The sequence below is a fragment of the Protopterus annectens genome, chromosome 3.part0 (genome assembly GCF_019279795.1).
Source record: "Protopterus annectens isolate FY-2018-M chromosome 3.part0, PAN1.0, whole genome shotgun sequence".
NCBI classification, from domain to species: Eukaryota; Metazoa; Chordata; order Ceratodontiformes; family Protopteridae; genus Protopterus; species Protopterus annectens.
The window spans coordinates 174555463-174569305 of NC_056731.1; the positions used below are offsets into that span (position 1 = coordinate 174555463).

The 13843-nt window shown below is 34.8% G+C and overlaps 1 protein-coding gene across 2 annotated transcripts in view; it reads left to right on the forward strand.

Annotated features, from left to right (window-relative positions):
- CLEC3B (C-type lectin domain family 3 member B) overlaps window positions 1–13521 on the forward strand; it is a 61671-nt gene extending 48150 nt beyond the window's left edge. For both annotated transcript variants that reach the window (XM_044066103.1, XM_044066102.1), the window contains exon 3: window positions 12722–13521. In XM_044066103.1, coding sequence (XP_043922038.1) covers window positions 12722–13122 — 401 coding nt within the window. In that variant the 3' untranslated portion in view covers window positions 13123–13521. The remainder of the gene's footprint in view (window positions 1–12721) is intronic.
- The last annotated feature ends 322 nt before the right edge of the window (window positions 13522–13843 follow it).

The following is a 13843-nucleotide window of genomic DNA, read 5'->3' on the forward strand; positions in this document are numbered from 1 at the left end:
TACAAGAAGATGTAACCCAAAATGGAACTGGTACAGTAATTTTGAAAGAGTATAAGCCAGTTGCCTGTGGGTCAAAAGCATTTGCTGACAGCAAGGAAAATAGACAGAAAAAAGTCCTTTTAGCAATCATATGTAGTGGTGAAAATGTTCAGCATAATATTTATCGAAAAATAAATAAAACCAGAGCATGTCCATAAGATGTTGCATCACATATTTAATTGGTTGTTCCTCAAGGTACTACCCAGATTATAAAAAGAATGCTTTGATAATAAAAAAAAATACCCAAGAGAAAATTGTAAGCCAGAAGAACAGACACATAATGCATATTTTCTGAGTTGCTCATACTTGCCAAAGCAGAAAGATGATCTGCTTGGTAACTGGGTTGTATTGCAATTATCCACAAGAGAGGAGAATTTAAAAGAGTTCTAGAAATATACTGAGGAATATCCAGAAATACATATGCTTAAAATGTTGCTGTAAAAGGTTGACCAGAACAGAAGAATTCTGTTGGGAAATAAATATACCCCAACTTTTCATTTAAATAAAAGATGAATTACATCAAGACTTGCTGGTTAGTGCCAAATCCTGGCCACAGTGGTGCAGTGATTAGCATTGTTGCTTCAAAGCAAGAGGTTCTTCAGTTCGATTCTTGGCTAGGGTGCCTATGGTGTGGAATCTGCACATTTTTCCTGCAGCCGAGTGAGGTTTAAAGACATGCAGGTAGGTGTATGTGTGTGTGTGTGTGTGTTTTGTGAAGGTTGGGCTTGCAACCTGACACCATAAAAACTCCACTGCCAATTAATCTGCAGACTGGTGATCTGCTGTGGCAACTCCTAACCAGGAAAAGCCAAAAGACATTGTTTTTGTATAAGCTGATAGTGCCAAATCAGTTAAAGAAAGAAACCCTGTTAAATATATGTAAGTCATACTTGGGTATAGTCAAGTGTATGTCTTGTCTTTGATTATCTAGGAAGACAGAGAGAGAGGTATAAAGCCTCATTGTATCTAATGCTAACCACAGTAATAACTGAAGAGAAGCATGTAGTTTTTTCAGTTCTGGATAGTTTTTGGAATAAGACTGATTTGTTTCAGCTCAGAAAGAATGTATATATGATCTGTGTTGATTACTATTAAAAAAAATGTAGCAATCAAAAAATTAGTAGATACTATGTGTAAAAAAATGATCAGTGCATTGAGATAAATATTCTTGAGGCATGGTATTCCAGATGGGGTTAGATCAGATGGCAATCTTCAGTTAGATCAGATGGCAGCCTTTTGCTGAGATTAAAAGAAGATTTAAGAAATAAGATATTAAAAGAAGATTTAAGAAATGAGAATATGAGTAGGTTACATCAAGGTTCCAACTGCACAGGGTCTACTGGTCAAGATAAGAGGGCATTACAGACTGGGAAGCATTTAATGAACAAGTCATGGATCATTGACAGCATATGCTACATGGACTGCCAGCATTACTAGAACATAGGAGTACTCCATAGCAAGATGCTGGTGTCTTATCAACTCATCTACTAATAGATTATAGATGAAAAGATTCATCCACTTATTTTTGACTACTGAAAATTAAAGTCCCCATATTCCAAGTTGCAATCATTATACTTCACATATAGGGACATCCCTACCACATATTGTGTGCTTTCTAGTCACTAAGAAAGATAATACTAAGTGTACACATAGTCTACACTTTGTGGTAACCTTTATGAATCTCCCTCAGTGTTTAAAGTTACAAGAAAATCAGTAGCAATACTAAAATTAGGAAGAAGAAGGTGTGAGTTACGCTTGTGTTGTCTATACACTCAGAACAGTGTACACTTAGTGTACACATAGTGTAGGCATTAATGAATCCCAGAGAGATTATTTTGTATAATTATCTTTAATACAACATTACATAAATTGATCAATTTCTTCCTTTCCTTAAACCTTGCTCATCTTCCAAAACATTATTCTCCATTTTTTCTATGTAATTTGCTCCTGTCCTTTTCTAAAGATCCTCCTTCCAGTTCTTTTTCCCTCTGTTACAGTATTCAAAACTTCTTTAACTTCCATTTTCTAGAAATTACTTTTTGGCAGTCACCAGAATTAAATTAACAAGACTTCACTGCGTGTCTGAAATTCAGATCCTGTATACTAGCTCAAAAAACAAATTTCCTTAATTAAACCGATTTGCTTACAAAATATTTCTAACAGAGTACTCTGTAAGGAATTTTTAATGTCTGCCAACTCATTACACTCCCAGAACATATGTTCACGGTTACTTCTTTCTTCTCCATTACACCTCCAACATTTGCCATCTACCTGAGGAAATATTCTTTGGAGTCTGCTTGGGGTATAAAAATACCTATGCTAACATTTCTAAGCAAATATTCCAACTCTTACAGACTTACATATTTGGGAGCCATACATATGTCCTCCCATTTTCTCCTCGTGACTTGCTTATCCAACCTCTCTTCCCAATTGTTTCTAAAATCCTTTGATCGATTCCTATGGTTACTGTGCAATGTTTTATATGCCCCACTAATTATCCATTTTAACAGCAGATTTTGTTATAGACTCAAATAAAAACTCTACCTGAACAGATCTTTCACTTAGGATTCCCCTATCCCTTTCTTTTTACCTATACTCTGATATCAATCCCTGATAGGAAAGGCAGGGTCTAGCCGACAGTCCAAATGTCTTCTTGGGCTTTCATCATTCATTATCTTTCTAGTTATTTGCTCCCAGTACCTTGGTTCCTTTACCAGTTTTCTCCAGAAAATTCCAGTCCCCTCTTGCCTATTTTATATTCCCCTAATTACAATCAACCCTATAGGCAAAATTTCCTTTCTAGTTTCAAGTGCTGGCTTAATTCTTTCAATACTTGCTGCTATTTTATGAATGTACTGTTCTGTATGGCTGTTGTTATTCTCCTTAAGGGTCTGCACCCAAAATCCCACTCAATCCATATTTCTTGAAGTTCCCCCTGCTTCATCATCATCCCTTTCTAATATGAAGTATGGCTTTCTGCGTGTGTTGTGTAGATGTGCCTTAACTGTATAGCTCTAAAATATCCATTCAAATCAGGTAATCTTAAACCACCTTGTTCTATTGGAAGGATCAACTTATCACATTTGACCCTTGCCCTTTTCCCCTCCTCCCAGATAAAATACTTCAACCCTTTATTAATTGCTGTTCACAATTACTACTCCGGTTGATAAAAATATGTCTGACCTGTATATAAAACTAAAGGGACTAAATTATTTTCACTGCTTGTATCTTGCTATCCATATCCAAAAATAAGAGCCTCCAGTTTTACAGTTTTTGTATTATCTTTTGGTTAGTCTCTTCCCATATATTCTTAGCTGCCATAGCAGAATATGTTTAATCCACACTCCTAAATACTTAATTTTATTGTGCCCTTATAAATATAGGTAGGTATTGCTGAACCAATTCATGTGTGGGTACATAGTTAAAGCTATAGCCTTTGTTTTATCTTCATTAATTTAAATATTCCATCCTGAAAGAAACTTGAAACTGTCTCAAAATGTTCCACAACACCAAGATGTCGTTTTCTGGTTTTATTAGGTATTAAATAATGTCGCCTGCAAATAAAGCCAACTTTTCTTGATTACTTTACAAATTATATCCTTTAATTTTTGAGTCCCTTGTTTTCTTTGCCAGTGGCTCTAAATATAACACAAATAACAAAGGGAAAAAAGAACAACCCTTTGTGGTTCCTCTGTTCAAGCATAACTTATCAGAGTGGAATCCTCCCACTTTAATGTTTGCTTCCAATTCCTCATATCTCTTCCTAAGTAATCTTATTACTCTTAAAATACCATCTTACTCTGTCAAATTCTTTCTCTGTATCAAGACCCACCAACAACAGCAGTATTTTCTTACATTCTGCTCCCCTCTGGATCACCTTTGTTCTATTAATATTGTAAAAAGTTTGCTTTCCCTCCACAAAATCACACTGATCAATCCTTATCAATTTTGCTAACACCTTTACCATTCTTTTAGCTATTATGGACATAAACACTTTATAATCATGGTTTAAAAGTGAAATGGGTCTATATGGAGCTAGGCCTGATGGGTCTTTATCATCATTAGGTATTAGAGCCACTACAGCTTTTTCCAGAATGATGGCACTTCCCCTCCTTTTAAAATACTGTTAAAAAAACATCTTCCAAACCTTTCTCACTTTCTTCCCTTCTAGCTTTCAAACTTCCACAGAAATGCCATCTATTCCTGGAGACTTTCCTGTAGATTGATTATACATCACCATTTCTATAATATATTCTCCTATCTTGACTGTTAATTGTCAAGCCTCATCTACCTCTGACACTGGCATACTTAAGTCTTTCATAAATATTTCCATTTGTGCTTTTTCTTGAGTTCCACATTTCTTTGCAAATTTTCATAAAATTGCCAACACATCTCTAATACCTCTACAAGATATCTGGTTATTTTTCTCTTTATAGGCTCCCTAAGTACGGCAACAACCCTTTCTACTTTCTGTTGCCTAAGTCATTGTGGTCTAGAATTATTACAAAAAAAACAGTTGCTTAAAAACAATTTCTCCAAATTCATGCATATTATCCAGATGATCCCTTATTTTCTATTTAGCACTCTACAGTTGCACTTCTTCTTGTACTGTGAGATTCCCCTTGTTTTGCAATACTTTAACCTTTGTCAGTCCTTGTAAATAATTATTGTTGCTTCTTGAAAATACCCCCTTTTTCTTTTATTTCTACCCTATTTTTTTTAAACTCCACTTTCATTTTATCCCACTTACTAGCTATAACGTCTGAAGAAATTTCTATCTTCCCTAATAACTCTCAAATAATTTCCACTACCAATTACTTAAATTCCTCTCTTTTTAACGTGTGTATCGAAGCTATCAATTAAATGTACATGTTCCTGTGAAATATAATTTCTGTCTAGTCTAGCCCAGTTATTGTACCTTGGGGAAAAATATGTAAACTCTCTCTCTAAGTTTTTACTATTGAATTCACATCTTCCATACCAAATATTTTCATGATTTTTTTCAGAAATCTGCCCACTTTTGTTATATTTTCCCTTCTATGTCCCCCCAGATACAGCCTCACTTTGACAAATCAAGTTCAAGTCCTCACCTATAAGTAATATCCCCTGCTGAAAACTGATTATTTCTGTCAAAATTTTCTTAAGCTCCATAATAGCAGTTTTAGGTGAAATATAAATACATGCCAGCATAATCCACCTCCCTTGCCAGTAGCCTCTTACCACCACAAATATTCCATTATTATCCTTTTCCCCCTCTTCTATCACTGTTGGAGTTCCTCTAGCAAGTAGAATAGTCCTTCCAATTTCTTTTGCCCCTGATATTTTTTTGAATATCCATCCAGAAATATTTTATCAAACTCATTTGCTCACATCTTTCTAAATGTGTCACCTATAGCATTGTTATTTGCACTCTACATTTCTTAATATAATTCAGTACTCTTACCTTTTGGTCTATAACTGTGAGGCCATTGACATTCCAAAACAATATGGATCCGCCCTTTTTAATTTCTCCAAATCTTTTGGGTTTCTAACACCATGATGGGAATGGACCCCATTCCTAAGTCAAAGTATGATTAAAGTTTATGAAATTAGTATTGTTTCAGTCTTTGATGTTAGCCAAAAGTGTTCTTTGCAGCACCCACAATGCTATAATGACTCCTTCTGCAATTTGTACAGGGTTAAATGTACTGGTAACATATCTAAATATGATTGCAGATTCTTTTTTATAAGACCTGTTGCTCCTACTAGTATTGGAACTGTCTGTGTATCTTTCTTCGACATTGCTCTCATTTCTGCCTGCAGATCCTGATATTTTATGACTTTGTGTCAATCTGTAGACAAGACACTATGGTCACTGGGTGTGACAATTTCAATGATCAATATTACTTTTGTCTTCTTTTCATGGAGCACAATATCCAGTTTTCTACCATCTATCTTCTGAACTGTTGGTAATGGGTGATCCATATGGATAATGTAGTCATTATGATGAGAAGTTATTATACCCACCTATTATATTTTTTAATTTCTATTTCCTGCTTTTGTATTACATGCACCAAGTAATGTTTGGCAGATTGGTTAATCCTTTATACAGATGTTTCTTGTCATCTCCATTTGAACTCCCCAGAATGCACCCATAATCTATTAACTTAAAACAAACACATAAAGCTATGAAAATCTTGAAATAATGAAGTTTACCCTCCTGATAGGAACAATTCCTAAATCATCTGATGCAACCTCAGGCATTACCTAAACTAAAATTAAGGTTATTAATGCTAATGTCCATGTTATAGCTACTTACACAAATTGCTGTCTGTTCTTGTCTTATCTTTATTTACCTCCCAGATGTGAAAAAAACAGCTTGTGTGCTTTCAGAAAACATTAACTTTTAGCCTTAAGAAAAAGTGCATTGGCTATCTTGAAATAAAACTAAATTATACACTGTTCTAGTAAATGCACTGATGTATTTATGTACCAGAACAACTTCTATCTCTTACTCACTTCCAATAATTTCAAACTTTATTTTTAACTAAGTTGCTTTCTCCTGTACCCTTTAAGTTTATGTGTCTCTCAGCAAACAATGTCCAGAACTCTTGAGATTTACTGCCTGGACCTGTGGTTCCTCCTCAGCGCTTAATCTCCGCACCACAAAACCTTATCAACTATGAAAACTCTAGATTACAAATTCAACCAGAACATCGGAATATGTCCAGCAATATTGTTGAGGGTACCTCTGAGAGAAGAGGAACTTTTGGTCTAAACCATGAAGCTATAAAAATGAGTGAATGGCTACATCTTGACCTGAGTTTTTCCACACATGAGGAGAACACCACTGTAAGCGACAATTATTTTAATAACTTACAGAAATTGGACAGCTTGTTACTAAAAATAAAAAATCTCCAGCTGGATAATTTATATTTTATGGAATGTTTAAAATTGAAATTAGTTCCTAAGGGGCTCCGCATGTGGCATTTCCCCACTGGTTTGGTCAGTAACTCATCTTTTCACTAAGACCTCCTTGCTATGTTTGATCACCATGGCTTTGAATATATGGAGCTGGTGATCAAACACAACCAAGCAAACATCGATACCCTCAGTAGAGAAGCAGACGAACAAAATGATTTCTAGAGATATGCTGCACACATGCAATTTGTTTGAATGTTGTTGTTCTTGTTGTGTCTTTTGGCTTTTCCCGGTTAGGGGTCACCACAGTGGATCTCCGGTCCGCTAATGATTGGCAGTTGATTTTTTACATGCCATGTTGCCAGCCCTGATGCACAACCTTCAACGAAGGTACACCCATTCACGCATGTCTCCATGCAGAAGATGCTCTAGCTGAGAGTTGAACCAGACAGTGTCTTATTGTGAGGCGACAATGCTACTGCAGCACCACCACCGCAGACTACATGCAATTTGTTTGAATACAATTGTGTATTCAAAAGTATCAAAAACCAGATGGAAAGTATAAAAAAATCGAAAATTAAAAAAGATAGAGACAGAACTGAATACGCCAATCACTGTGCTTACCCAGACCCCCCCCCAGGTCATAGGTTTGGGGCAATAAATATAGATCTAATACTGGCAATGTCGGTAATAATGGTGAAAATAACAATTTTTTAGGCCAAGAGGAAGACTTTCCACCTTTGAGGTGCACAGAGTGCCTCAAAGCCAGGAACAATCAAGGACCACCACAACAAGAGGACCCCCATACAAATTGGGGGGGCAGTTACAACCATCGGAGAGGGAACATGAGAGGGAATTACAGAGAGAACAACCATGGATAGAAATGAAACAAGGGTCTGATTGTACCTCCTACCCTGTTATTTATGACAACTCTGGGAAAGATTTCAAAGTGTTTAATTTTTCTAATGTGCCAGTTGATCAGCAGTTGTGTAACATTTTAGCAAAGGGCCTTTCTTTTGTTCCAGATCAACAACTTAATGTTAGTAAGACAATTGTGGATTTAAAGCTATATCTAAGGAAACTGAATTTAAATATTCTTTTTCACAACATTGAATACACGAGGAATCTATATGTTTCCAGTACATATAATCCACCCATAGAACCCTCTTCACAACTATTTGAAAATCTCTGCGAGATTGATTTCCATAATTTAGAAAAGAATGCTTCCAGGCATAATACATAGAATTTATCTAAGGATGAATGTGAGAATTTGAGGACGTTACAGTTTAATAAGTCAATCAGAACTATGAAGCCAGATAAGGGGGGAGGGATAGTTATTATGGACACTGACTTGTACAACTCAAAAATAAAAAAAATTTTGAATACTAAATCTTACAATAAAGTCTCATTGTACAAATTAAATGCTGCACTTAGGAAAATAAAAAATGAATTAAATGACCTTTTTATAGAGGGTAGCATTTCTATAGATGAATTAAACTATATGACTGTATCCCACCCCAGGATTCCCACTATGTTTGGCCTACCAAAAATACATAAAGATCTAAGTAATCCCCCTATGAGGCCCATTGTAGACACATGTGGATCAATTACACAACCTGTGGCAAAATTCTTAGACATTAAACTTAAAGGTTTTTTGTCAGGCGAAAATTGTTTGTGCAAAGATTTGTGGGACTTTCTGACAAGAATAAATTCATTAAACTACAATGAGAATGGGGCGTTCATCGTGATAGATGTAAAATACCTTCATTCTGTCATACCACACATGACAGGCTTGGAATGGTTTTGTGAATATCTTTTAGAAAAAGGAATGCCCCAAAACACTATTAACACCTTTGAACATCTATTAAGTATTGTGTTATACAACAATTTCATTCTGTTCGACAAAGAGTATTTTTTTGCAAATGGAAGGGGTCTCAATGGGCTCAGCTTGTGGGGGAACTTATGCCAACATAGTTATGTTACAATGGGAAATAAAGTTTTTGTTTAATTCACCATACTTTTCTCACTGTAAAAGTTATGAGGTTCTGGATGACATTTTTATTTTTTGGGATGGCCCTAGTGAAATTATAACTGAATTTACTGAATGCATCAATGAGTCTACCACATTCTTAAAGTTCACCCATAGTATTGGGTCTGAAGAAATTTCATATCTCAATGTGAGATTAATTAAAGATAAGGGGTCCAAGGTTTTTATGTCAGAGATTTTTCGGAAACCAACCTACTCTAATAGTTTTTTACATTTTAATAGTTCTCATCCATTTAAACAAAAGAAAGTAGTAGTTAAGGGCCAGTTCATTAGGGCTACATGTAGGGTTTCCATATTTGACAGCTTTCTCAATGAATGTGACCATCTTAAGAATATGTTTCTTAAAAGGGGTACCCTGCCTCTTTGATAAATGAGGTCATGATAGAAGTAGTTAATAAACGTGAAAGTGGCTATTTTCAACCCCTGCTTCATCAATGTCAACAAGAAAGGGGAAGACTAAGTCCTAACCATATGATTAATACTGCTGAAAATGATACACAACTTAGTTATGATGAAAATGGTTTGAATATGCAGAACTGGATTGACCACAATTTTGGTAGTGCATTTATGATGACTTTTAATAGTTGTAGTAAAAGGTGGCTAATATTTTATTTAAGAATTGGGTTGTTTTAGCTAATAATAAAGATACAAGACAAATAGGTCAAACCCTTATTATTGTCTATAAAAAGGTAGATGTTTAAAAAATATCTTAGAGTATACATACACTAGCTCATTAAATGGATGTATGAAGAAATGTGGGTCTTGCCACTTCTGTGCTTATATTCAAGAAGGGTATAGCTTTAATATTAACAATATCATGGTTAAATTAAACAAAAAATGTTCTTGTAATTCCGAAAAAGTAGTGCACTGTGCATTATGTGTTAAATGTCCCTGCTTTTATATAGGAAAAACAGAGAGAAAATTTAAAAATCAGATTTATGAACACCTAAAGGACATCAAAAATAGAAAAGACACAAATGCTTTAGCCAGGCACTGTATGGAATATATTGATCATACATTTAAATTTGTTGTGATAGAAGTCATTTTACCAGATGTAAGGGCTGGACCTTGGACTTGGACACTTCTTCTAGAAAGGCAAGAAGCCTTATGGCAATTAAGAAGCAATGCTCTACAGTGGCCCAGTTTAAATTACTCTTTTCCCTTTCACGTTTCCTTAAATTAAAAGCTTTAGAAAGATGAGCCTAGAAATCTAGTAGAGTAATGTGTCCTTTTGTATATATGTTTTTTATGTATATGTTTTATACACATTGATATACATATATATTATTTTTTAAATTTTTTATGCTTTTATACATTCATTGAGGTATTTCATGAATATTAATTAAATTAATATTGATCTGTTATGATTGGCAGCACATGAGGTGAGGGGGTGTGTTTTTATATTTGGTACCTTATTTAAACTAAAAAGGAACAGGAATGTTCCATTCTGAAGAAGTCTCTGATTTAGCAGGGACAAAAGCTTGCTTTATTGGGGCTACTGTGGATTTTATGTACCTTCCTATGGTTTTTACAGCTTGCATTATGGATTACTACTAATAAATTATTTGTTGAACTTTGGCTGGCTGTGCATTTTGCAATTTCTCCTGCTCTGTGGTGCCTTGTTTTTTCAGTGGGTAAACTGGCTCATATGTAAATAGTCAGCAGCCTTGGTAAAAAATTATGTATTATTAGATAAAATTTTATAGTCTTCATTTCATTTATAGTATTCATGCAATAGGGTAATAGCTGGAGCAGTTTAAGCTATCTATAGCAGTCTTTTTTATAACTAACCTTAGCTAATGAGGAAAATGGGTCAACAGCAAATGATGAAATTGCCAGCTATTCTAAGAGTATTAGAATTTTTGGCACTATTACCTGTATAAAACGTTTGTAAAATTCTATTGGAATGAAGTCTGGACCAGGAGTACTTCTGGGAAAAGGTAGAATTATAACTTATGTAAGCTCAAGAGTTTATAGGGCCATTTAAAGTGAAATCTGTTATTTTCTCTGGCTATGATAAGAAGTCAAGCAAATGGTCATCTTTTTAATATGGTATTTATTTTGTGACATGATGCTGCCAAATGAAGGTGAAAATTTTATTTAAAAATAAATTGAAACATATACAAGAAAAGTGTTAGCTGAAGATGTAATAATAATAATGCAGTAAATTAAACTGCATGTATGAAGTATAACAATGTTATAGTTCTCTGCAAAAATCTATTTCAAGAATGTATATTTTATTTCTGAAAAAAAGTGGGACATAGATATGTTTCTTTAAATATTTGCTGGCCTTAGTCTTGTTCTGAGTGTCGGGATACATTTCTTTAAATATTTGCCAGCCTTATCCTTATCCTGAGTATCAAAATGATAGTCATGCATTTTGATTTCTTGCATGGTACTGCACAGTCTGAAAGTAAGGCTGATAAATCTAGCTGTACAGAACCACATGTTTGAGTCTAATTCTTTCAAAATTTGAATACCAAATGTTATTCTTCAAAGTAGACTGCAGTCCTATCTGTCATCCAGGATCACAGTGACTCTCTGTTATCTGGGGTGAAACTCAGCCCACTTTGTAAATCAGCTTGTAACTCACTCTTCATACCATCTGAGATATGTATATATATATATATATATATATATATATATATATATATATGTATATTTTGGTTCTGGGATCCATGCTTCCAGTTATGTACATATTTGCTGCCTCAGAGTATACATGGATACAGCCTCAGGAATATTTCATGTGAGGTTTAACCAGCATCCTGTGCAGTGGTGCCAGCACCTCATTCATTCTGCATATGCTACCTTTCCTCATGGTATACAACATCATACAGACTTTCTCCACTGCTATGCCTGCACTTAGGTTACCTGATAATGTTATCAAAGACTCTATATAACCTTTCAACCATCAAAATCCTCCCATAATCTAGCAATAATAATAATCACAATTTGTATATCTCAGCAAGAGAATACTGTCAAAGGAGGTGGCTGCATTCCCAAGCAAGAAATAAAACATGGAAGAGATTACACATCACTTGATGCTTTTAGGCCAGAAGATGAACCTGGATGCGGTTGGCAAGGTATTGGGAAGTTCCACTGGGAGTGGAACTACATGAATGCAAAGAGGCTGTGGTGCTGTTGGGTTCTCTATATTTCCAGTACTGTGGTACAAGCTTTATGCTGAAAATAGTTTGTTACCAGACACACCCCAAAAGACAACTGTTCATATATGTTCAGTCCTTTTTGTTACAGCCAGCCTGATGATTTAGGTCTGTAGCCACTCTGTTTTCCTGTGCCACAGATAAAACAAAATAACTGTACCAACTGGTCACCATTTCCTTTTTTGTATGAATTAACTTAGTGTTATTCTTTGCAAGTTGGTAGTTAAACTGAAGTCCCTGCTCTTTCATGTCACTGAGCCACTTGCATAGATTTTCCTGCTTTACATAACAACATTTCATTCCTGATAACTGCTTTCCTTAGAAACACATTTAATAGCAAGTTTCCTGATAACAAATTACTGGCCCAAACACCTGGATTTATTAGAGGCTCTAGCTCTCTTAAATAAGTTCACTTTTTCCCTGAGTGCTGCTGAAGTTTAATTTTCAGTTTGAGATTTGCTATTTGCTCATACAGAATTGAATCATGAAGGACAATATAATTTGTTTAAAAAAATAAAATGCTTGATTGCAACACTTGTAACAGAACATAATATTTGACTTTTGTTCACAGTTTGCTTAAAGGGGATAAACATCTACCAGAAGTGTTTTCTTGCTTTTCCTGAGCTGAAGACATACCATGAGGCCAGTGAGCACTGCATTTCATTAGGTGGCACCCTCAGCATCCCACGAAACATTGAAGAAAATGATTCCCTGTATAAGTATGTGCAGAAATCTGTAGAGAATGTGGCAGAAGTCTGGATCGGTGCGAATGACCTGCTGAATGAAGGAACATGGGCAGATGCAACAGGTAGTACTGTTAGTTTTAAAAACTGGGAGTCTGACATTACTGGTCAACCAGATGGAAAAACCCAAGAAAACTGTGCAGCCTTTTCTGCCACTGCCAATGGAAAATGGTTTGATGCTAACTGCCGTGTACAAAAGCCTTTTGTTTGTGAATTTAATATCGCATAGTGTCCCTGACATTACCTACCACAGAGCTAAAGTAACATTGCATTATTTGCATTAATGTAACTGCTTAAGCCATTAAAGTTTTGGAAGTGAAACAAATGATTTCATGCTGAATATTTACCGAGATGTACAAGTAAATCTATTTCTGTGTCACTCGCTCAGTTTCTTACTCTCTCTATGTTCAGTGGTGTCACTTAGAATTAAATATACTGTTTAAAATGCAAGGAAATAATATATCTGTAGAGAAAGCATATTACAGTGTGACGATTTAATCATTAATTAATTAACTATATAACTCAATCTATTATATTCTGAAATGTATAAAAAACACATTGCAACCCAGTAATTATGCATTCATTTGCCTACCTCCTAAATAAATTAAGCAGACTTATGAACAACAAACATTTTTATGCGTGTTTTGTTTGCTAATTTTTTCTGTTCATTTCATGGTGTGACTACAGTAAACTAAAACATATATAAGATAACTGATATAAAAACATCAAGAACTTGAGAAGTGTTTTTATTGCATACATTTTTGGAATCTAAGAAAGTGTTAACACTAAGGATGTATTATTGTACTCTAGCAGTTTGTCTGCAGACCATATTTTGTTTTTACTTAAAGAAATCAGAGATACTGAAGAGGTTACATTGTTTTAGGACTGGAGTAATACATACTAACATAAAAATCAGTTTAACAGCATAGTGAAGATTATTTAAACTACTC